This window comes from Babylonia areolata, chromosome 20 (assembly GCF_041734735.1).
Source record: "Babylonia areolata isolate BAREFJ2019XMU chromosome 20, ASM4173473v1, whole genome shotgun sequence".
NCBI classification, from domain to species: Eukaryota; Metazoa; Mollusca; class Gastropoda; order Neogastropoda; family Buccinidae; genus Babylonia; species Babylonia areolata.
This window is the reverse complement of record NC_134895.1, coordinates 13,524,586-13,550,625: the sequence shown is the minus strand read 5'-3', so window position 1 is coordinate 13,550,625 and position 26,040 is coordinate 13,524,586. Positions and strand designations below refer to the sequence as shown.

General features: G+C 41.6%; 1 protein-coding gene across 1 annotated transcript; it reads right to left on the bottom strand.

Moving 5' to 3' along the window:
- Positions 1-942: 942 nt before the first annotated feature.
- On the bottom strand, positions 943-26,025 carry LOC143295194 (NIPA-like protein 2). The gene is made up of 11 exons (XM_076606766.1): positions 25,889-26,025; positions 19,243-19,311; positions 17,164-17,335; positions 13,827-13,886; positions 12,552-12,604; positions 11,492-11,560; positions 8,973-9,069; positions 7,318-7,542; positions 6,082-6,145; positions 4,668-4,777; positions 943-1,235 (listed from the first exon to the last, which is right to left on the bottom strand). Exons 1-11 carry the CDS (start codon positions 25,931-25,933, stop codon positions 991-993), a joined length of 1,209 nt encoding a protein of 402 aa, XP_076462881.1. The 5' UTR covers positions 25,934-26,025; the 3' UTR covers positions 943-990.
- Positions 26,026-26,040: the final 15 nt, after the last annotated feature.

Sequence of the window (26,040 nt, the reverse complement as noted above, 5' to 3'; positions counted from 1 at the left end):
AAATCTTAATTATCAGAACTCATGAACTACAAAACACATACCATTCGAGAAACATGGATTGGGGGCGGGGGGTGCGGATGGGGGGTGGGGGGGGCCCGGACAAAGTTTTGGTTTTAAAGTTGAAACAAATCTTTATAATCAGACCTCATGAACTACAAAACACATACTGATTGCAAAACATGGAGCAGGGGGTGGACCAAGTTTCGGTCTAAAAGTTTAAACAAATCTTTATACTATGAAACACTTACCATACGCAAAACATGGAGCAGCAACGACAAAGCGTAAGCTCACGCTGACAAAAATTCTCCTGCGATTCAGTGCCACAGACATTGTCCCCCTTTGTGTGACAAAGCCTCCAACAAGGCCGCCCACTAGTGCATGGCGCCATACGTCTTCCATTACATCACGGTTATGGACAGCACTTCTATCACAAGGGGCTTACCCCAAAATCACACTCTTACCACTTTAAAGATACCCCACATACTTCCCTGAGGAAGTAACAGGGGGTGGACAAAGATTTGGTTTTATAGTTTAAACAAATCATAATAATGAGAATCTGATGAGGGCTGGCGGACAAAACTGACAAAACTGATGAACTACAAAACACATACAATTTGCAAAACACATACCAGAAACAAGCCTACACCTTACACTGACAGCGAAACACTGAGCAGCGACAAAGCGTACACCTTACACTGACAGTGAAACAGTTCAGTTCAGACACTCAAGGAGGCGTCACAGCGTTTGGAAAAATCCATACACGCTACACCACATCTGCAAACAGATGCCTGACCAGCAGCGTAACCCAACGCGCTTAGTCAAGCCTTGAGGAAAAAAATTAATAATTTTTTTTTAAAAAGAAGAAAATTAATGAATAGAAAAAAAAAAGACAAAAAAAAAAGACAAAAAAAAAAAAGACAGAGAGATATGGAGCATCAATAAGCGAACAGCTCATGCAGCTGAAACAAAAGCCTCCAACATGGCCGGTGACTAGTGTGTGGCGCCATACGTCTTGAGCGGGCTGGACAGGGCTGCGGAGGACACGAGGTCTGTGGTGTCCGAGACGTCCTGCACCTCCGGCTGGCTGTCGTCCTGCTCATCGGCCAGTGTGATGGGGGGCAGGTGCTGGGGGCCCAGGATGGGGGCCTGGTCGCCGCCCTGGGGGGGGTTCACCAGGTGCTCCACGTCACCTGTCGGCTGCACCCGCCCCACATGCACGTTGGCCAGCATCCAGGCTGAAAGGGACATGCCACACACACCGTGGGATAATGAAAATGATATTAATAAATAGTAATACTGCTACTGCTATGATTGTATTGTATTGTATTGTATTGTATTGTGTTGTGTTGTGTTGTGTTGTGTTGTATTGTATTGTACTGTATTGTATTGTATTGTATTGTACTGTATTACTCTTTTTTTTTGTCACAACAGATTTCTCCATGTGAAATTCGGGCTGCTCTCCCCAGGGAGCAGGGAGAGATTGTTGCTAAACTAAGAGCGCCACCCTTTTTTTTTTTCACCCTGCCTGCAATTTTATTTGTTATCCTATCGAAGTGGATTTTTCTACATAATTTTGCCAGGGACAACCCTTTTGTTCCTGTGGGTTCTTTTACGTGCACTAAGTGCATTTGGATGAGACAGTTTATCTTCTCATCGGAATAACTGCTACTTCTAATAATCTTCTTCTTCGTTCATGGGCTGCAACTCCCATGTTCACTCGTATACATGAGTGAGCTTTTACATGTATGACCGTTTTTACCCCTGTCATACTCTGTTTTCTGGGGGATGCATCCCAGGTATGTTCTTATTTCCATAACCCACTGAACGCTGACATGGGTTACTGGATCTTTAACCTGTGTATTTAATCTTCTGCATGCGAATACACACAAAAGGGGGGTAGAGGCACTGGCAGGGCTGCACATATGTTGACCTTGGAGATCGGAAAAAATCTCCACCCTTTACCTACCAGATGTCGTGAATGGGATTCAAACTTGGGACCCTCAGATTGAAGGTCCAACACTTTAATGATTCTGCTGTTGTACCCATCATATTAGCAACAACAGTACATTGCATGGTGCTTTCAAACCTCTCAAAGCTCTTTACAATAACACATCAGTCAGACACAAAGCACACAAGACACACAGACAAACACTGACACACACATGAATGCACACAAATGTTGGGACAGCAAGGATATTATGTTTATGTTTCCTTCAACCAACCAGTTTCAGTTTCTCATGGAGGCATCAACTGCCTTCGGACAAATCTATATGCGCTACACAACTGCCAGACTAGCAGCATGGCCCAGTGCTCTAGTCAGGCCTCGAGGGCATGCATATATATCTGTGTATCTACGAGTTGATTTCACCTACAGAATTTAGCCAGAGGACAACACTTATGTTGAGGTGCAGGATGCTTAGTACAGCTCTGTGGCAGACCTGGAGTTGACCCCAAATTCAAACCATCCACTTATTCAGGGCAGGGAGGGAGAGAGTGGTGAAGGGGGTGAACAGTTTCCTGCGAGTCGTGAATTACGTGTACAGCATGGTTTTAGGAAAGCAGGCTAGCACTGATCAAACAGCCATTGTCTGCAAGCGACCTTGTCAACAGTGCTCACCCCCATTCCACTTTGTACTGTGAGCTAACTGGGTCACTGTAAACCTCTTCAATGCTGTCTGAAAGTGAACATAGAGTGAGTATATATATATATCTAAAATCATTGTGTTAAATGAACCTCTAACTATCAGAATTTGATCGTCTGTTCATTTTCCTTTCAGAAAAGTCTGGGTTATGTGCATACTTTCTTTCATTAGTTTACATGCTATAATTTTTTGTTAATTATTAGCCTCCACAACCCAAAAACACCTAAGGAAGCAAGAGTCAAAATAATGCTTGGAACTGAAGAGGTTAACAATGTCTATGGCACTAAAGGGCTGACAACACACTCACTGGGGACAATGTCTATGGCACTAAAGGTCTGGCAACACACACACAGGTGACAATGTCTATGGCACTAGAAGTCTGACAACACACAGGGACAATGTCTAGGGCACTAAAGGCCCGACAACACACACAGGGGACAATGTCTATGGCACTAAAGGTCTGACAACACACAGGGGGCAATGTCTATGGCACAAAAAGTCTGACAACACACAGGGGGCAATGTCTATGGTACTAAAGGCCTAACAACACACAGTGGATAATGTCTATGGCACTAAAGGCCCGACAACACACACAGGGGACAATGTCTATGGCACTAAAGGTCTGACAACACACACAGGGGACAATGTCTATGGCACTGAAGGTCTGACAACATACTCACAGGGGACAATGTCTATGGCACTAAAGGTCTGACAACACACACAGGGGACAATGTCTATGGCACTAAAGGTCTGACAACACACACAGGGGACAATGTCTATGGCACTAAAGGTCTAACAACACACAGGGGACAATGTCTATGGCACTAAAGGTCTAACAACACACAGGGAACAATGTCTATGGCACTAAAGGCCTGACAACACACTCACAGGGGACAATGTCTATGGCACTGAAGGTCTGACAACACACTCACAGGGGACAATGTCTATGGCACTGAAGGTCTGACAACACACTCACAGGGGAAAATGTCTATGGCACTAATGGCCTGAAAAACACTCACAGGGGATAATGTCTATGGCACTAAAGGCCTGACAACACACTCACAGGGGACAATGTCTATGGCACTAAAGGTCTGACAACACACAGGGGACAATGTCTATGGCACTAAAGGTCTGACAACACACTCACAGGGGACAATGTCTATGGCACTAAAGGTCTGACAACACACTCACAGGGGACAATGTCTATGGCACTAAAGGCCTGACAACACACACACAGGGGACAATGTCTATGGCACTAAAGGTCTGGCAACACTCACAGGGGACAATGTCTATGGTACTAAAGGTCTGTCAACACTCACAGGGGACAATGTCTATGGCACTAAAGGTCTGACAACACACAGGGGACAATGTCTATGGCACTAAAGGCCTGCAAACACACAGAGGACAATGTCTATGGCACTAAAGGTCTGACAACACATAGGGGACAATGTCTATGGCACTAAAGGTCTGACAACACACAGGAGACCGTGTTTATAGCACTAAAGGTCTGACAACACACAGGGGACAATGTCTATGGCACTAAAGGTCTGACAACACACACAGGGGACAATGTCTATGGCACTAAAGGTCTGACAACACACTCACAGGGGACAATGTCTATGGCACTAAAGGTCTGACAACACACACAGGGGACAATGTCTATGGCACTAAAGGTCTGACAACACACTCACAGGGGACAATGTCTATGGCACTAAAGGCCTGACAACACACTCACTGGGGACAATGTCTATGGCACTAAAGGCCTGAGAACACACTCACTGGGGACAATGTCTATGGCACTAAAGGTCTGACAACACACAGGGGACAATGTCTATGGCACTAAAGGTCTGACAACACACAGGGGAAATGTCTATGGCACTTAAGGTCTGACAACACACTCACAGGGGACAATGTCTATGGCACTAATGGTCTGACAACACACAGGGACAATGTCTACTGCACTAAAGGTCTGACAACACACAGGGGACAATGTCTATGGCACTAAAGGCCTGAAAACACACTCACAGGGGACAATGTCGGCAGAGACACGCTGTTGGTTCGCCAGACCCTGTTTAGCCGCATCCAGCAGATTTCCCACGGTAATGAAGTACACAGCCACAAATGACAAAACGCACCTGAAACAAAGGAACACAGAACTCAGCATGGTTTAATTGTAGAGGCCTCTGGCCCATTCACAATGGGGTGAGAAAATGCACCAAATGGCAATTACGTTAGATTCTATTATATTCACTTCGTATTCTCAATACAGCTTTGTTGTTTTAAGTCTAGTGCTTTATACACAAACTTTTCTATTATGTTTGCTTCATACTGTCAATGCAGCTTTGTCGTAAGTCTAGTGCTTTATACACAAATGTTGCTGGTCTTTTTGTCAGATATTCATTCGTGTTTGACATTCTTGAAACAGATAAGAGACAATGGGTACAGAGATGATGCTATTACATGGATATTATGAAATAAAAAAGGCTTTTATATGGATATCATGAGATAAATAAGGCTTTTATGTGGATATTCTGAGATAAATAAGGATTTTATACAGACATTCTGAGACATATAAGGCTTTTGTATGGATATTCTCAGTTACATAAATCAGGGATTTTATACAGATACTCCGAGACAAATAATGCACTTATTTTAGGGGCATGAGTGGAATACAGAGGAAAAAAAACAAACAAAAAAAACACACAAAAGGACAGCATTGATTATTTGAACATGCTATGAGGTATGGGTGCTGTGTTCTATGACGTTTAATGTATACATTACATGCAGACATCGGTGGATGAAGGTGCGTGTATACAGGTGCTGATATGTTTGTGTGCATGTCTGTGGATTTGTGTGCTTGTGGCAGTGTGTGTTTGTGTTTATATGTGTACGTATGTACGTATGTGTGCATGTGTGTGAGTTTGTATGTATTTTTATGGATAATTGAATGATATAGTCAGTGTAAGGAAATGATGATGTTTATCCATTTTGTTGTTTTTTTGTTGTTGTTTTTCTGGTCGTGTGTCAATGTTCGGTTTCGTTGTCTGAAATGAAATTTTAAAAAAGGTTCATTAAAAAAAAAAGCAAAAAAAAAAGCACTTATTTTATTGTTTGTATCTTGATTTGGCACAGTACAACACAGAAAACCGCTGTTATACTGAATGAAATAATTATAACATCATTCCTGAAACACAGAAGTCCATGGGTACTCCAAACTCCACACTTTTGTCACACATGCACAGAAAATGAGTAAAACCTCATGTCAGAAAATGAGTTTAACTTCATGACCTCATCCTGTCTGGTCATTTCCTAATTTATATTCTTTTTCAATGCCTGCTGATGAAAATTAAGTGACTAAAAGCAAAGACATGGACTGTTTTACTGGCACTTTGGGGGGGTAGGGGGGTTGTTTCTAGATGTGTTGCTGAAAGTGCCTTACCCCAATAGAAACATGCCAATGTCCATGCTGGACATTCCGTAAAACTCCTTGTAGAAAACAATGCCTGCAAAATTAAGAGAAATTCATTGGTTGTTCATGATAACAGAATGAAAATATATACATCGTTCCCCATCGCTAGTTAGTCTCCCACCTCGCTACAACACTAACATGCACACAAATGTTGATCTAAGAATTTTGCTTTTGAGACAGATCAAAATGGAACTTTCATCAACAGCCCAGAACTTCCACAGCATGTTGAAAAAGTACTCTACTTATACAAAACACAATTAAACTTTTTTCAGTCACCTTTCAACAAATCCTAATGACATGTAACAAAACAGCAAGCAGCCGTGGCAAAGTGGTTAGCGTAGCACTCTGATGATCAGGAGGACACGGGCGTGAGTCCCAACAGAGGTGGGATTTTTCAGCCTGTGGCATGCTCATACCCTGAGCTGAGTGTGCTGTGAGCTAAAATGGGAAGATTGGGAACCACACAATCAAGCAGTATCCACTTTTCAAATGCATGTTTGGGGAGTGTCGCTCAAATTTCCTGATCAACACTGCAGGTGTCAGCATCTCTAGAACCTGGTTGATACAGTATGACAGGAAGCTCAGAGTTCCAAAAATGGACCTCCAAAGCAGCAGCATCACCATCCTCATCCCTTCCTTCTGCAGATCATGTGTGTGTGTGTGTGTGTGTGTGTGTGTGTGTGTGTGTGCCTCTTCATGTGTGTTTGTTTGCATGTACACACATTTGTTTGTGTACTGTGTGTCATACTTTATGGACGTATATTTCTGTAAGTATAACTTTTTATTGTGAATGCCACATGCTCTCTGCTTGGGAGGTGTGAGAATGTCACTCTGCAATACTATCATTACTATTACTAACCACGAATGAATTGCACAACTAGAAAACAAAACAAAAATTCAAAAACCTAAAACTATACATAAAAAAAGAAAGGAAAAAAAGAATTGTAACAACTCAACTGCACCGCCTCATCTCAACAAAATCCTCCTAAATACATACGTATAAAGTCTGTCATGTCCGACTGTGACAATCAAAACAGCAGAGGAGGCAACTGCTGCCCTGCCTATCTGGGCTAGAATTTGATGACTGTGGAGAGTGTCTTCCCAAGTTACATCACCACTCTCTCGGCCCATAAGGCTTTAGGTCAGCCGGCACAACGCAAAAGACCTAACATTCGCCCCTCAAGTTGTCCCCTTGCTTGATCTTACCAGCAACGATAGCGCTGATAGTGAAGAACACAAAGTTGGTGGGTACGACGACAGTGGAGTCAAACTTTTTCATGGCCTGGTTGAGGTACTTGATCTGCACAGCGGCAGTAGCCACCATCAGCACCAGCATCACGTACAACACGGGGTGGTGGAACTGGCTGTAACCGCTGGCAGAGATCTGAATCATCCCAGACAGCGCCTTGGCTGACAGCACCGTGAAGGAGGCTGTGGGGGGTACAATGGAAATGATACAAATACTTAGTTAGACACACAGTCCAATGGACAGTGGAAATGATCAAAATACTTACACACACAGCCTTGCCGTAACTTTGTATAAAGTCCAATGGATCATGGAAATGATAAAAATACTTATTTAGACACACAGTCTTGCTACATTTTTTCAAAGTCCAATGGACTGTAGAAATGATTAAAATACTTCGACAGTCTTGCTACAATTTTATTATATATATATAAAGTAATATATATAAAGTCCAATGGACCTTGGAAATGATAAAAATACTTAGTTATACGTATAGTCTTGCTACAGTTTTTTTCTTATATAAAGTCCAATGGACAATGGAAACGATAAAAATACTCAGACACACAGTCATGCTACAACTTTTCAAAGTCCAACGGACAATGGAAATGGCAAAAGTACTTAGTTAGACACATAGTTTTGCTACAGTTTTTCAATATCCAATGGACAATGGAAATGAGAACGATACTAATTCAGACACACAGTCTTGGTACAATTTTTAAAGTCCAATGGACAATGGAATTGATAAATATACTGATCTAGAAACATTATACCAACTTTTTCAAGTTCAATGGACAATGGAAACAATAAAAATACTTAGACACATAGTATTGCTACAACTTTTAAAAGTCCAATGGACAATGGAAATGATAAAAGTACCTTGCTACATAAAAAAAATCCAATGAACAATAGAAATGATAAAAATACTTAGACACACAGTCATGCCACAACTTTTTAAAGTCCAATGGACAATGGACATGATTAAATATACTAAAACACAAAGTCTTGCTACATATTTTCTAAAAGTCCAATCTTAAGTATTTTACAGTTTACAGAAATGCAAAATATCATCTTGTCTTTCATATTCGCAAACATCCATTCATTTCAACTTTTATCACAATGACACAACTACTTTAAAATTAATTCACACACACATAAAAACGAGGGGTGTGCGCGTGCATTTCTGTATATATGCATGTGTAAGTACATGTGCATATGTGCATGTCTGTACATGCGCATACATGTTTAAGCACATGTATTATTGCATGATAGTGAACTCTGTGTGCTGAGCTCTGTGGTGGAGTGGTGTGTGTGTTTGTGGTCTGTGAATGACCACACAGTAGCATATACATGACATAATAAGATAAAATTAAATATACAAACACAAATGAAAAGTACACTCAAAGCATTCACCCACTTGACTCCAACCTTGTGAGCTTTGACGATTGCATGAGTGCATGCATGTGCAGTGTGGTCCAGTGTGTGTGTGTGTGTGTGTGTGTGTGTGTGCGCATGTGTGTGCTTGTGTGAGTGAGCGCTAGGACACAGGTGCCGGAAACAAATGCACACGCCCATTTTTACACACACTCACACAAACGCACACAATGAACATACGTACCAGTGACAGAGGAGATGAGCAGGTAGATGACTACATGCTGTATCTTCAGTCCATACAGCAAAAAGAACAGCACCCCCAGAACACCAAGCTCCAGACACTGTTCACCACATACATCACACATCATGGTCACACATCTGCTGACCACATACATCATGCATCATGGTCACACATCTGTTCACCACAACACACAGCACGCATCATGGTCACACATCTGTTCACCACACACACAGCATGCATCATGGACATACATCTATTCACCACACACACAGTACACATCATGGGCACACATCTGTTCACCACACACACAGCACACATCACAGACACACATCTGTTCACCACACACACAGCACGCATCATGGACACAGATCTGTTCACTACACGCACAACACGCATCATGAACACACATCTGTTCACACACACACACACCATGCATCATGAACACACATCTGTTCACACACATACAGCATGCATCATGGACACACACCTGTTCACCACACACACAGCACACATTATGGACACACATCTGTTCACCACACACACAACACACATTATGGACACGCATCTGTTCACACACATACAGCACGCATCATGGACACACATCTGTTCACCACACACACAGTACACATCATGGACACACATGTTCACCACACACACAGTACACATCATGGTCACACATCTGTTCACCACACACAGCACGCATCATGGTCACACATCTGTTCACCACACACACAGCATGCATCATGGACATATATCTATTCACCAAACACACAGCACGCATCATGGACACACATGTTCACCACACACACAGCACACATCACAGACACACATCTGTTGACCACATACATCATGCATCATGGTCACACATCTGTTCACCACAACACACAGCACGCATTATGGACACACATGTTCACCACACACACAGTACGCATCATGGACACACATGTTCACCACACACACAGCACACATTATGGACACACATCTGTTCACCTCATACAGCAAGCATCATGGTCACACATCTGTTCACCACAACACACAGCACGCATTATGGACACACATCTGTTCACCACACACACAACACACATCATGGACACACATCTGTTCACCACACACACAGCACCCATCATGGACACACATCTGTTCACCTCATACAGCAAGCATCATGGACACACATCTGATCACCATACACAGAGCACGCATCATGGACACACATCTGTTCACCAAACACACGGTACGCATCATGGACACACATCTGTTCACCTCATACAGCAGGCATCATGGACACACATCTGTTCACCACACACACAGCACGCATCATGGACACACATCTGTTCACCACACACACAGTACCCATCATGGACACACATCTGTTCACCTCATACAGCAGGCATCATGGACACACATCTGTTCACTACTCATACACAGCACACACCACAGCCACCCCTGAAAACAGAGTATGGTTGCCTACATGATGGGATAGACATACAAAATGGCCATACACAAAAAATGTTACATGTCTGTGTGACTGTGTGTGTGTGTGTGTGTTTGTGTGTGTGTGTGTGTGACTGAAACCTGACTGAATGACACAGGAAACGATTGATGAGCAACCAAAGGCATCTGTCCATCAGCTCTACTCAGCCAGGCAGCCTGTTGTGCAAACAACTCCCATCTTTGGAAAGCACTTAGAATTTGTTCTCTTAATGAAAACTGATGCTATATAACTATAAGTAATCATATCATTCATTCATTCACATCATGGTTCATGATCTTTAAGACAAAGTGCATCCCTGTTGCAAGGCACCATGATGGTAGAATGGATGATGACTTAACAATAAAATCAATGTTCAGTCAAGAGTTTTCAGGCCCACCAACATATTCTCTTGACTGTGACTTTCTGAAATTACTTAATCAGCAGTAAATGTTTGTTTGCATGACTGATTTGTTTCCTGGTGTTATCTTCTACTTAGTTTGAAAAAAAAAGACAAAAAACCCACAACAAAGTCGACAAAGGTTCTTTGGCATGAACTATATTCAGTCAGTGATTGAGTAAACCCATACCAACAAACAATAACGGTTTCTCCTTTCCTTTGGTTTAGTAATTGTGTATCAGACATTCAACGGATATTATACGAAACAAACAAACAAAACACAACACACAAATAAGTGAAAGAATGAATGAATAAATAAATATATGATAGTCAGTTGTGTCCAACTATGACCATCAGAACAGCAGAGGAGGCAACTGCTGTTCCGACTATTTGGGCTAGAATTTGATTATAGTGGAGAGTGTCTTGCCCAAGTTACATCTCCACTCTCTCGGCCAAGAGGGATTTAGGACAGTCGGCGTTGGGATGGTTCCCAAAGGCCAACTAGCCCACAAAGCTGCAGCACTAAGTTTTTTTTGTGAAGGACTATGACTCTCAAACTAGGAGGCCAAATTGCACTGGAATAAATAAATAAATAAACAAACAAATATATAAATAGGTAAATAATCTAAATGACAAAAAGCACTGGATTCTCACCACATAAATAATGAAGGACAGCTGCTGGAGTGCTGCCATCACTTCTTTGGCGCTCATCACAATTTCATGCTGCAAAAGAAAAAAACAACAACAGTCTGTTGCAGAAACAAATTAATGCTGACATATCTCCTCTTACATTCTGTTTGAAACTGTACTCGTCACAGAAACAAATTAACTCATTGAGCCCTGCACACAACCATTGCTCTGGCGTCAAAATTCGTCTAAATGATACAGTTTTCATGTTCAAACATAAGCATGCACAGATCGCAAAGAAAGGGAACAAACTTCTACAGTATTTCCAGATGTGTCCACATGTAACCTGGAGGAACAACAGTATATTTTCTGTGTTTTTGGGTGTGGGTTTTTTTTTTTTTTTTTCCAAAAAGCGTGGCATGGAAACCTGCTGAGGCTGTAAACACCCCATGGTTGAATGGGTTAATGCAAGCATATATATATCTCCCTTACATTCTATTTAAAACTCTACTTCTCAGTTATAGAAACAAATTAATGCAGGCACATCATCATCTTCTCTTACATTCTATTTGAAACTGTACCCATGAGTCAGCCACAAAAGAATGAAAGAAATAACAATAAGTAATAAAAAAAGAAAATAATGCAGGCATATATCTCCTCTTACATTCTATTTGAAACTGTTCCGGATTCAACAAAAGAAACAAATTAACGCAGGTATGCACATATCTCCTCTTACATTTGATTTGAAACTGTTCCGGAGTCAGCTAAAGAAACAAATTAATGCAGGCATGCACATATCTCCTCTTACATTCTATTTGAAACTCTATTCCCAAGTCAGCTAAAGAAACAAATTAATGCAGGTATGCACATATCTCCTCTTACATTCTATTTGAAACTGTTCCGGAGTCAGCTATAGAAACAAATTAATGCAGGCATGCACATATCTCCTCTCACAATTGATTTTAAACTCTATTCCCAAGTCAGCTAAAGAAACAATGCATTCATATATCTCCTCTTACATTCTCTTGAAACTGTATTCCAGATTCAGCTAAAAAAACCAAAAAAAACATATATATTGCGTATTTACCTGCGAGGAGAAGGTGACAATCAGAAAAGCCCCGATGATTGCCACAGCACAGCCTGTGAGGAAATACACCAAGCATCTGGCATAAAACCGATTTTCAAACACACAGAGGTACAGATTTTGTGTGAGCATGCATGTGTGCATGTGTGTGTGCATGTCTACATGCATGCACATGATTGTATACACTAGGTTGTTCACTTTAAGACAAGAAAGAAGCATTTCAAGATTCAGGTATGAAAAAAGAATCTGTTATCAAACTATACTCTTCAATGGGTTAAACTCTTCCCTAGCTTGATAAGTAGAATGAAATCAGTTTCACCTTCCACTTTGGCTCTGATCCATGCAATATTATGTTTGTGCAGGTGTGCACTGGCCAGATTTTTGTGTGTGGAGTTTTTGAAGTGTGCTTCAAGATAACATGTCCATAAACTTTGCAGTGAAAAAAAATTCCTTTAATCAAGTAATTTTGATCTGAATGATCAACAGTTTCCAGTCTTGAAGCTAGATGAAAACACACCCACTTTGCTTGCACATGTGAGTCAAAAAGCAGTCATCAGGCTATAAATGTGTAGGTGAGATTCAGGACAAGATAGACATGTTAGAAAACAGAAAATAAAACTATACAAATATAATTTGCATGCTATCTGTTGTACAAGAGCACACTTAAAACACAGTGATAGCTGAGAGGGTAGAGCGAGGGACTTCCATCCCAGAGGTCTGTAAGGTCTACACTGTCAATGTGGACAGCTCTTGAGGAGTTAAGGGAGGAGATTTGTGTCACTTCACATGGCAGTTTGTCAACCTCTTCTGAGTGTAGACACATGCAAAGATCAAACAGACTTGAAACAAATGCCGTACTCCAAGCTGATGTTTGGCAGGCTGAGGAAAAACATATATCCCAGCAAACAGCCTGAAAACAGAGTATGGCTGCCTACACAGCAGGATGGAAAGGGTCAAACACAACACTTATACACATAAAACCCCCTGTTGTAGATATGAGTACATCGGAGGATATGAAGCCCCCCAAACAAAGAACAACAAAAATGACCTTTCGTCTTGGGTGGAGAGAGGAAGAAGAAGAAGCAGAGAAACAGCTGTTATACTGTATGTCACATCTCAATTCACATCTCACTAATGATAGCTTAACCAATATATCACATATTTAACTTCATTTCATGTATGTCACCTTTTTAGCAAGCTCTCAAAGCGAGTGAAAAACTGTCAATCATTTTCAGTCAGAGCAGATTATATCCATGATAGCATAAGCACAGTGCTCACCAAATAGATTCTCAGGTCGTATCTTCTCTTTCAAAAAGATGGCAGCAAGAAAAAGGTTGGCTGGAACACACAGGAGACATGTGTCATCATTAATATCATCCTTCAAACTATCTAGTGTTCTCTCAAAGTTGAGCGAAACACCAGGTCAAGTTGACTGATAAAGAAAACACTTGCATCCAAAGACATGCTCACATGCATACACTCGTTCACCAATGCACTCACACACATATATGCACATACTCAAACACACCAGCTGACAACGAAATGGAACAGTTCAGTTTTCAGTTTCAAGGATATGTCAAAGCATGTGGACTGGTCCGTACACAACATCACATCGACTTAGTAGAAAGAGAGAAAAGAAAAAAACTGAATAACCAGCTGATCAATGGAGAAAACAAGCACTAACACCATTGCATCCATCCACAAACGCAACAAAACTCTGTGAGCCAAACACAAACTCTCACTGATCAATACTGGCCTATAAAACCTTAATGAACCCTATCAGTTGATAAAACTCAGCTGCGTGCAAGCAAACAATGACAAATCCAATTCCAGCAGAGCATGTAATCAAAATACCAAGAGTCAATGGGTGACGGGTGTGGTGGTTGAATGGTTAGAGGGCTGGATTCTTGTCAAAGTTTTCTGCGTCTGATCCCCTGTAACACCTGGTATGGTTAAGGGCAGAGATTTTTCCGATCTCCCAGGTCAACGTATGTGCAGACCTGCCAGTGCCTGAACCCCCTTCATGTGTATACACATGCAGAACATCAAATACGCATGTTAAAGATCCTGTGATCCATGTCTGCCCTCAGTGGGTTATGGAAACAAGAACATACTCAGCATGCACACCCCCGAAAATGGAGTATGGCTGCCTACATGGCGGGGTAAATAAATAATTAAAACGGTCATACACGTGAAATGTTACGTGTCTGTCTGAGTCTGTATGTGTGCGTACCTGAAATCTGATTGAATGACACAGGAAACAAAGAGCGCCCAATGGCAGCCGTCAGTCGGCTGTAACCAGGTAGGCAGCCTGTTGTGTAAATGACCCCGAGTTTGTATAGCGCTTTGAGCTTGGCCTCCAACTGAGGATAGGCGCTATATAAGTATCCATGATATCAATCAATCAATCAATATCAGGGTTGCTGGTGCCTGAACCACCTTTGAGTGTACATGCTCGCAAAGATCAAATACACACGTTCAAGATCCTGTAATACTGTAATCCATGTCAGCACTCAGTGGGTAAAAGTAATAAGAGCATACCCAGAATGTGCTCACCTAAAACAGAGTACGGCTGCCTACATGGTGGGGTAAATAAACAACACTGTCATACACATAAAATGTTACATGTCAATGTGAGTGTGTGTGTGACTGAAACCTGAGTTAATGACACAGGAAATGAATGATAAGCACCCAGTAGCAGCTGTCAGTCGGCTCTACCCAGATAATTAATTTTATTGTTTATTCAGGTTGTGCAAATGACTCGATGTTTGCAGAGTGCTTAGAGCTTGGTCTAGACTGAGGACAGACCCTATCCATGTCATCATCAACATCATCATCATCATCATCATCAGTGAATGCCTACCTACAGCAACAGAGCAAAAACAAAAACTGCACTGAACAAACACCTGGTCAAATAAATCTTATGTAAATGACAGATAAGACAACAGTATCACACACAGCTGATCAATAAACAAAAGCTACATTGCACAAGAAGGTGCAGGTCTAAATAAGCTGCAGAGTGAAAATTACATCCACTCCAAAACAATGATCTCCCATACTTGACAGGCTGAGCACATCTCAATGGGGTTCTAAAGTCACATGTGGGTGTTTGTTTGATCCTGTTCATGCCAAAAACACAACATACCACACTCCAAACAACATGGTCTGAACAACAAAAAGTGTGACTCTAAAGTAACAGACACAGATGTACATAAATTCAGGCAAACACAACCAAGAGTACAGGCACAAAGGATGCTCATTCACACATACATGCACAAATAAACACACACATGCACAGACACACACATACATGCTCACACACACACACACTAAAGGCACATACTCTCACCACTGCACCCACCCACTCTACTCTACCACTACTCACCCTCCACCCACCCTACCACCCTCCCCCCACACCCACAACCAAGCATCCATTCACCCAAGCACAACAATGTACCACAACCATGACCCACACATAGTTTACAAATCCTCACCCACACACGGTTTACAAATCCTCACCAAACCCTCACCCTCACACAGTTTACAAATCCTCACCAAACCCTCACCCACATAGCTTTACAAATCCTCACTGAACCCTCACCCCACACAGTTTACAAACCCTCACCCACACTCAGTTTACAAATCCTCACCAAACCCTCACCCACACATAGTTTACAAATCCTCACCAAACCCTCACTCACATAGCTTTACAAATCCTCACCGAACCCTCACCCACACATACTTTACAAATCCTCACATAAACCCTCACCCACATAGCTTTACAAATCCTCACTGAACCCTCACCCGCACATACTTTACAAATCCTCACCAAACCCTCACCCACATATAGTTTACAAATCCTCACCAAACCCTCACCCACATAGCTTTACAAATCCTCACCAAATCCTCACCCACACATAATTTACAAATCCTCACCAAACCCTCACCCACATAGCTTTACAAATCCTCACCAAACCCTCACCCACACATACTTTACAAATCCCCACCGATCCCTCAACCACACAGAGTTTACAAATCCTCACCAAACCCTCACCCAGTTTTACAAATCCTCACAGTTTACAAATCCTCACCAAACCCTTACCCAGTTTTACAAATCCTCACCAAACCCTCACCCACACATAATTTACAAATCCTCATCAAACCCTCACCCACATAGTTTACAAATCCTCACTGAACCCTCACCCACACACAGTTTACAAATCCTCACCAAACCCTCATTCATTCATTCATTTTGCCCATCACTCCTGGTGGAGCATAGGCCATTGACGACCCCTCGCCAACGCACTCTGTTCTGGGCTGTTCTGGGCCATTCCAGTCCAGTTGGTCCCTTGCTGCTTCAGCTCTGCCTCAGTATCTCGCCTCCAGCTGTTGCGAGGCCGGCCTTCACCAAACCCTCACCCACACATAATTTACAAATCCACACTGAACCCTCACCCACACACAGTTTACAAATCCTCACCGAACCCTCACCCACACATAGTTTACAAACCCTCACCAAACCCTCACCCCACACAGTTTACAAACCCTCATGAACCCTCACCCAGTTTGACAAATCCTCATCGAACCCTCACCCGCACAGTTTCCAAATGCTCACCGATCACAGTGGTGGTGCCAAGCGGGGCCACCAAGGAGGCCGGGGCGAAGCCATAGGCAGTGAAGTTGCCAGCCTCCCCCAGCCCCATCAGGAACAGGCCCAACCACCACAGGGGGTCCCGCGTGTAGTGTCGCTCCACCTCTCTCTGCGAGTTCTTTATGTGGGTGTACTTCTGCAACGGCCAGCATGTATGAGCTTGTATCACAGATTGACGTGAGTTTACAGCTAGCTGGGCCAACAGCAAAGTGAGAGCTGTATTATCACTGGTTTCTCCATTGCAGTGGGAAATCATTTACAGCTTAATCTTTTGTGAAGGACCAAGACTCTCAAACTAGGAGGCAAAATTGCACTGGCTCTTAGTGCTGCAGCCTTGGGGGCTAGTTGGCCTTTGGGAATCATCCCAACACCTACTGTCCTGAAACCCTCTTGGCCGAGAGAGCGGGGATTTAACTTGGGCAAGACACTCTCCAGTTTTGTCAAATACTAGCCCAGATAGTTGGGACAGCAGTTACCTCCTCTGCTGTTCTGATGGTCATAGTCGAAAACAACTGACAATATTACATACTTCTGCAATGAATCAGGTGCAGGCACTGTGAAATCCACAACTACCAGATCTAGAATGATTATACAGTTTCAGTTTCACTTTCTCAAGGAGGTGTCACTGCGTTCAAACAAATCCATATATGCCATACCACATCTGTTAGGCAGATGCCTGACAGCAGCATAACCCAACACACTTATCAGGCCTTGAGTGCACGCTTATATAACTGTGTACCTATCAGAGTGGATTTCTTTTAACATAATTTTTTCTTGCAATGGGTTCTTTTTCAATGCGCCAAGTGCATGCTGCACATGTGACCTTGGTTGATCGTCTCATCCAAAACACCAGACACTTAGTTTGATTTTCCAGTCAAACTTTGGAGAAAGAGTGAGAGCATGATTTAAACCCACACCCCCATGGACTCTCTATATTGGCAGCTGAGCGTCTTAACCATTCTGCCATCTTCTTCCACCTTCTGCGATGAATCGTGTGCAGGCACTGTGATTATACAATGTCACCCCATCCCCTCTCTCTGTGGGTTCTTCATGTGGGTGTACTTCTACAATCAATCAGGTGCAGGCACTGTGAAATCCACAACTACCTGGGTTGCACAGACACCTGTGCATGAACTCTGACTAACTCCAGGTACCAGGTGAGCTCCTGGCATCAAAGGGTTAAGTGGAAGAGCCGCTGCACAGGGGCAATCCCACTCTCTTGGCAGGAGAAATCTTGATCTAGTGGCACTGAGAAGCGTCACGCCTGGAGACTTCCCCGGCTGCGGTGGATGACCAAGACTCCTTTTGTGTCTCGCCTTGCTCTAAGCGCTCCACAGCACCTGCTGGAACCACCTTCCAAGTTGTTGGACCTGCTGGAGCCAGTCTTCGCATGAGTAGGCAGACAAGCCCTAACTCACTGAGGGGCTGATGAGCTGTTGGCTACTCTCACCTGGTTCTGCCAGCCAGTGGAAGCTGTTGCTGGGGGTTGGCCACTGTTGCATGCAAACATCTACAGGAAGCCACAGGTGAGAGCTGGGTGCCAGGTGGGGACCAAAGCAGACAAACTACTCTGCAGAGCACAGCGTGTTCCACCATCAGAGGTGCTACCCCTCCCTGACACCCCGATGCGAAAACCCAATGCAAGTGAAAAGCAGACACTCCCAAGTGGTACTTTTTAAAGGTCCACATCCAAGAATGATGGAACAGTCACCTGAACTTTCATAGATTTAATCCCGGAGCCTCCACACAGGGATCACTTGCGGCATCACTTCACCATTTCTATGACCTGTTGTTCCTACATCAAACAATAGATCCATTCCATAACAGCCTGAAACCTAGCAAATAGTGCACATACTTTGTAAAAATTTCAGCTTGACAGCTTAAGAAATAAGCACCCACAACAGTGAAAAGGACACAGGCAGACCTGACCTGGTAATATGTCATGTTCCACTAATTTGTTTTATTATTATTATTATTATTATTATTGTTATTATTATTATCATTATTCTGAATGAAATATACATTTCAAAAATTTTTTTTTACCTGAACATTCAGAGACACACTGATCAACAGGTTTCCACATATTGCCAAACCACTGCCAAGGAAAAGATCCTGTAACAGACATACATAGCATGGTAAAACACTAAACAGCAATGTAAACAAAGCTCATCCTGTGATAAATGAATTTCAATATAAAATATGAAATATCAGAGTATGTGCTCTTTATAAAGGTACCCTACAACTGAGTTTGCTTTGACTGCATTCAACCACTGCATCTTGATCAAACTTAAATGGGGGTGAAGGGGGTCTACAGAGAAAATGAACATCCTTTAGAGTTAAACGTTTAAGTTTGGTCTTAGCCCTCTATCTTTCATCAAACTTCAGTTCCCATTGAAATCAAGCCATTTCCTTTCATGCCTTTTCATTTTCACTCCTTGGTTTTATCTGACTGAAAACTGCCAGAGACGGAGCTGAAAGCTGATGACAACTACCAGAACAGACCCTGAAGTGTATTTGTAGGTACCAGTAACCTTTATTAAAAAAAATTAAAGTTGTGTTGAAACAGCATTAAAACAAGATTAGATTAAAACTACTAAGTCAAAACACACATCCCACAATAATAAATTATGGTTCTATCTATATTAGAACCAAAGTAACAGCCAATTGACGTTCATTGAAATTGAGCATTTTGCGCGTCATTTTGAGCTTTTGGACAAATTTTATACCATCACATCACTGCACGTATACTAAAAATTAAGGAAAGTAATATTTTGCATAATATTTGTGTATTTCTTTTGTTGTGTTTGGCAAAGTCAGGAAGAGGACTCTACTTTTTCTGCCCAAACAATTAAGGTACTGATCAAAATACAGTCTGTTACCAAATAACAAAACACAATGAGCAACTTAAAAATAAAATATCAAGAGTACTCCTGAACAAACTAAATCATTAAACAGCAAAATAATTATTTTTTTTGTGTTTGTGTGACCAAAAATTGAGTATGATTGATGACAAATTATTACAAAACATGAAACAATAGCATAAAAGTGTAATTGTGTGACAAAACAGCAACACAAAACCATCATGATAACGCATAATAGCAACAGCAAAATGTTATTTTGAAGCTGTTAGTATTTCCTAACCCTTTCACTCTTGATACAAAGTACCATAATCATAATGAGTTCAGAACTGTGCTGACATGGAGCAATATTAATGGTTTGGGTTATAACAAAAAACATCATGGGAGAATGATAGAAGCATAATGTTAGAGTGTAAAAGGTACATGATACATGCAAAGTTACAATAATTATTATCCACTCATTGTTATTTTGTGGGTCAAGAATTAAAATCAAATAAACTTTAAAATATAAGTTATATCATAAACGATGGCATTCTTTTTGAAACACAGATTTATAAAGATGCATTATTTGAACTGGTGGGATAACAAAAAGTCAAAACGACAGACAGACACATAAATGGGCTGATGCACAATGCTGGCTTGAACCTGAATATCAGTTTACAGAGTACTTTGCAAAAAAAATTCACAAACATCTACCAGCACCTTTATAAACAACAACAATAAAACAAAACAACAACAAACAAACAAACAACAACTTGAACTGTTCTTTATTGTGAACATAATGACACTTCATATTTTCATCAGATTATTATTTAGTTACAGCAACATGGTTTTAGAGTAAATAGGTTCCATAGCAAGCTTAACTAACATCTCAATCCACGCAACCTCATGCGTATGTGTGAACATGGGCAGTCAACCACAAACCTCTACTGACTGGCTACTGGTCAATGTACTCTTAGCTAGAAATGTCAGAAGATAAATACTGCAGTACAAAAGTAACCCTTTGTGCTGCTAACTGGCTATGGAACGAACACTTTTAACACAGCAACACAGAACCGTCCATGCATATAGCCAAGTATAAAAACAAGACGTATTTCTGAACTGACCTTAATTGTGAGACTCTCCTGATCACTTTTAGCAAAGTCAGTTCCATTAGAGAAAGATACGTTAATGGAAAGCAACATCTTTCACACAAACTGGTGTCACTCGTCTGATGAATAACCCACGCACCAGGCCAGTGACTGTCCTCCCCTCACCAGCATAAATGTGAAGGGCATGACACACACATACATGCCTCCCTGTAATTACCCATCACCTACACTTAGTACACACAGACCCTGCACAAATTCGGGTAATTAACTAAGTGAGGTGGGCAGACACTAGAGGACACTCCTCCCAATTATACCATCCGAGCTGTCATTGAGTGTTATGGGCCACACAATGCGATTATTGATTTTCATTCAGACATCACACTGCTTTTGTGGTAAAGATCACCCCCAGTGTACCACCTGGGCCATCCACTTTATGATTAATGCCAGTTACTGACTGGTCTTGAAAAGGATTAATTATTTAAAACCTTAGGTATCTACACATGTTCAGTTGACAGTATGCATTATGAATGTGTCACTTTGAGACTGTGCATACAACAGAACACTGCATGCAGACTACAGACATCTTATGAGGATGGTTTCATGCAATCTGCTTGCTAGAACTGGAAGTACTTTTGTATCCTGACTTTTGTTCCTGGGGATGTTAATCTGAAGGTAATTCAGAATTAACTTATACTTTTAATGGACTTCCACAAATCTACAGTATGTTTTGACATTATAGCAATTTCTTTTTAACTTTCACCATACTTCGCTATTTGCCCACTTATTCCAATGCTGGATATTATAACATGATGGATTTTATTTCATCATGAAATGGTCATATCAACAGATTGTTTGCAAATGTAATCATGTTGGTGTAAATTTTGGAGCAGGATACACTTGCTCTGCAATTAACAGGTATTCCTTCCTCACTCTCACACATGGATTTTTTAGATCATTTTAGCAAACACTGTCTCAACCTGACGTCAAAGGAGGTACAACTCTTGAGGCCAGAAAATGTGTGCACAATGTACAATGTAATGGCTGCTAAATATAAGCCAAGGAAAGTGACACGCCAATCATGTTTTTGGGGATATAAATGACTTAAAAGGTAAGCTGATAATGATAATGTTTGCATTTATTACCAATATATGCCCTGCAAGGATACTCGGACACATTCCAAAAGCATTTTTGCGCCAGAAAACTGTTTGGGGGACTTTTAAGTCCAACTCATATATAAATGTTCTGTTTGCTTTACATTTTTTTCCTCTTTTTCCCCCTCCTGTATTTGTGTTAATTGTATGTATATTTTCAAAAAACAACAACAAACAAAAAACAAAGCAAAACAAAACAGGCAGATGAATGTGACACGCCTATCATGTTTTTGGGGATATTAAATGACTTAAAAGGTAAGCTGATAATGATAATGTTTGCATTTATTACCAATATATGCCCTGCAAGGATACTCAGACATGTTCCAAAAGCATTTTTGCACCAGAAAACTGTTTGGGGGACTTTTAAGTCCAACTCATATATAAATGTTCTGTTTGCTTTACATTTTTTTTCTCTTCCCCCCCCCCCCTCCTGTATTTGTGTTAATTGTATGCATATTTTCAAAAAACAACAACAAACAAAAAACAAAGCAAAACAGAACAGGCAGATGATTGTGATTGCTTGCCCAATTCTATCTTTGATTTAAATGAAATTTAGTTAAAAAAAAAAGTTCTGATATAAAGGTAAGGAATATGACTATGAGGGGGGGAGGCATGGAAGGTAATGTAGCAGGCGCCATGTTCACTTCCATCCTTTGGTCGATTTTCTTTGCACATTTGTGATTTTTCTTTGGGGGTGGGGGGAGTGGGGGGGATGGATACATCTGGCAGCTCATGACAGGTCAAATGTGGTGGCGTGGTGGCCAGTGTAATGCAGCTGCCTCAGAAGTGAGAGAATCTGAGCACACAGGATTGAATTCCACACTTGCCAGTATTTTCTCCCTATCCACCTGACCCAAAGTAGTGGCCTAGACACTAATCATTGTCGTCACTCTTGCAAGAAACATCTGACTGCTTCCTGGGCATTCAAAACTGGATGAAACTAAATACATCACAAATGAACACAGACAAAACTGAAGCAATGATCATAGGAACTAAACAAAAACTCTTTCATCACAACTGACACAATCAAAGTTGGCAGTACATCCATCCCTCTTTCCAGTTCAATCAGGAACCTCAGTGTTGTCCTTGACAACACACTGTCCACACAAAAATTTATCAGTCAGACATATTATTGTTAATCCTGCTACTGTCAAATGCGATGCATCGGTTCCATTCGGAAATATCTGTCCACCGACACAACATATAGACTAGTTGTTTCTCTCATTCTCTCTCGCCTTGACTACTGTAACTCTCTATTGTCTAGTTTGCCTGCTTATCCATTCAGTCCCATCAGCGCATACAACTCTCTGCTACCCAACTCGTCCTCAGAAAGAAAAGATCTGAGCACATCACTCCTCTTTTGCAACATCTCCATTGGCTCCCTGTCTCACACAGAACAAAGTACAAGATCAGCACTCTACGTTATAAATGTATTCACAAATCTGCCCCTTCCTATATCTGTGGCTGCCTTCACCTGTACACTCTATCTCGCTCTCTACAATCGGCTTCGGATCCACACTGTTTACCCATACCCAGATTCAAACACTCCACTGTTGGCCGCTGTTCTTTCTCTGTCTCTGGACCTTGCAATTGGAATGAACTCCCTCTTTCGCTTCGTCAGGTCTCTGCACTCAGTTCTTTCAAGTTTGGCCTTAAAACCCAGCTCTTCCCAAGGTAGCCTCCCTTCCCTGCCTCTTCCTTGTTTTCAGTTTCTCCAGTTCTAGAGTTATGCAATCGTGTAAATGACTGGTGCGAAATGTCTTTGATTTGTCTCTGCACAAGATTCAGCACTATATAAATATCACTATTACTATCAATCATTCTGACAAGATGATAAACAAAGGTGCCATGTGTAGCATGCACTTAATGACACTGGCAAAATTTTGTACAACAATCCGCTTTGATAGGAAAATAAATACACTTGTAGTCACAGAAAAGATAAGAATTAAATGGTGCACTGCACTGTAGCAATGCACTCTCCCTGGGAAGAACAGCCAAAATTTCATACAGAGAAATCTGTTGTGACAAAGAGTGCAACAGAATAAAAAAACATTGAGATGTTTCCAAGGCCAATATGTGTGCAAACCTGCTTATGCTGGACCCCATCATGTTCATAAGCACCAAAGCTCCGTTCAGTTCAGTTATAGTCAACAAGAGTGGAAAGGCCTTCAAACTTTGTGTGTGGTACCCACTTTATCAAACACAGGAGTTCTAGAAAAAAGAAGAAGAAGAAAAAAAAAAGGAAAAATAGAAAAGAAAAGGACAGTGTAAAGCATTTCATTCTGAAACAAGACACCCTTTCTTGACTGCACAGTACTGTAATCTTGACCTTTGATTCTTAACCTTGACTTCTGAAAGCCTTATTATGTTTTGGCCATAACCAGTTACTAGCCCAGTATGTGCATTCAAGAGAACTTGAAACCATCAATCATTATGAGAAAGTGGTGGAGATGGACTGGACACATCATGCAAAGAGAACAAGGTCACATCACCTGGACAGCTTTTCACTGGATACCAGAAGGTAGATGAAAGAGAGGAAGGCCAAAGAACACCTGGCGCAGAACAGCCAAAGGAGAACTTACGACCCTGAAGCACACCTGGGGTACTATTCAGAGACTGCAGTGTATAGGTGAATTTCTTCAAATAGCAGTATACCATAATCTGAGTACTACTGAATGAAAGAGGCAGGAGAGGAGGGGAGAGAGATGGTGGTTGGGAGAGAGACAGCGTGGTGTGTGTGTGTGTGTGTGTGTGTGTGTGTGTGTGTGTGTGTATCAGGAGTGGGGGTGGGGGGGAGCAAGGGGTAGGGGGTGGGGGAGGGGTGGAGGGGTGGGGAGTCTGAGGGGGGGGGGTGAGGGGTTCACACATTTGTTGCATTATTTAATTATCACTTTCAACTCCATAACTCACCAGGCAATGAGTATCATATATATGCAGTCTTCTAAGACAGGTGAAATATGGAGTGACAATGAAATAGTTAATTGAAATTGAAAGGGAATACTTCGATTCTGTTGAAAATCAAGAGAAAATGAAAGGCCGCATTCTATTTTTGACAGATCTCTCTCTCATCCCTCTGTGTGTGTGTGTGTGTGTGTGTGTGTGTGTGTGTGTGTGTGTGTAGGGGTATCTCTTGTGCTCAGTTGGAATTGTAAGCAACACACACATCTGGATCATACAAAAAATTCAAGTTTCTGACAGTTATATATATGCCAATAAAAAAAGTGTGTGTGTGTGTGTGTGTGTGTGCGTGTATGTGTGCGTGTGTATGTGTGTAAAAACCAAGAAAGTAACGTTCTTCCTGAAAATTCAGCATCTCCTCAATTTCTATTTCATAACAGCTACTGTATTTGTTAACATTACCGCAAAGGTGTTTTGAATGATGATACTAAAAAAAAAAAAAAAAAAAAAAAAAAAAAAAAAAAAAAGCAACAACTGTATATGGGCGGTTTATTTTTTAGTCAAAATATTTTGTACGTGGGCTTACAGAATCTGTCATACCGATTTGAATCACGTGCATTTTTTATGTGCCCGTCTGCAGAAATGATAATTCTGGGGACAAAACCGTTTTCATTCCATTCTTTTCTTCTACCTGATATTTCAAAGGCGTGCTGTTATCACTTTCTGGAGGAGCCATTGTGTCATCAGTCTATCTCAGCCTGGGACAAATCACCAAGTGCTCGAAGCAAAACAGCTAAACAGACGCAGCAGCCTCATAACCATTTCTCGCCATGTCTTGGGTTC

Bases quoted from the DNA above. Each gene is read 5' to 3' on its own strand.
- LOC143295194 (XM_076606766.1), bottom strand. From the start codon at position 25,933: ATGGCTCCTCCAGAAAGTGATAACAGCACGCCTTTGAAATATCAG. The intron at 17,336-19,242 runs GTAAAAAAAAAT...TGGCCGTTGCAG, and splicing joins GTGTGTCTCTGAATGTTCAG to AAGTACACCCACATAAAGAA. The intron at 6,146-7,317 runs GTAAGATCAAGC...TTAATTTTGCAG, and splicing joins TATCAGCGCTATCGTTGCTG to GCATTGTTTTCTACAAGGAG.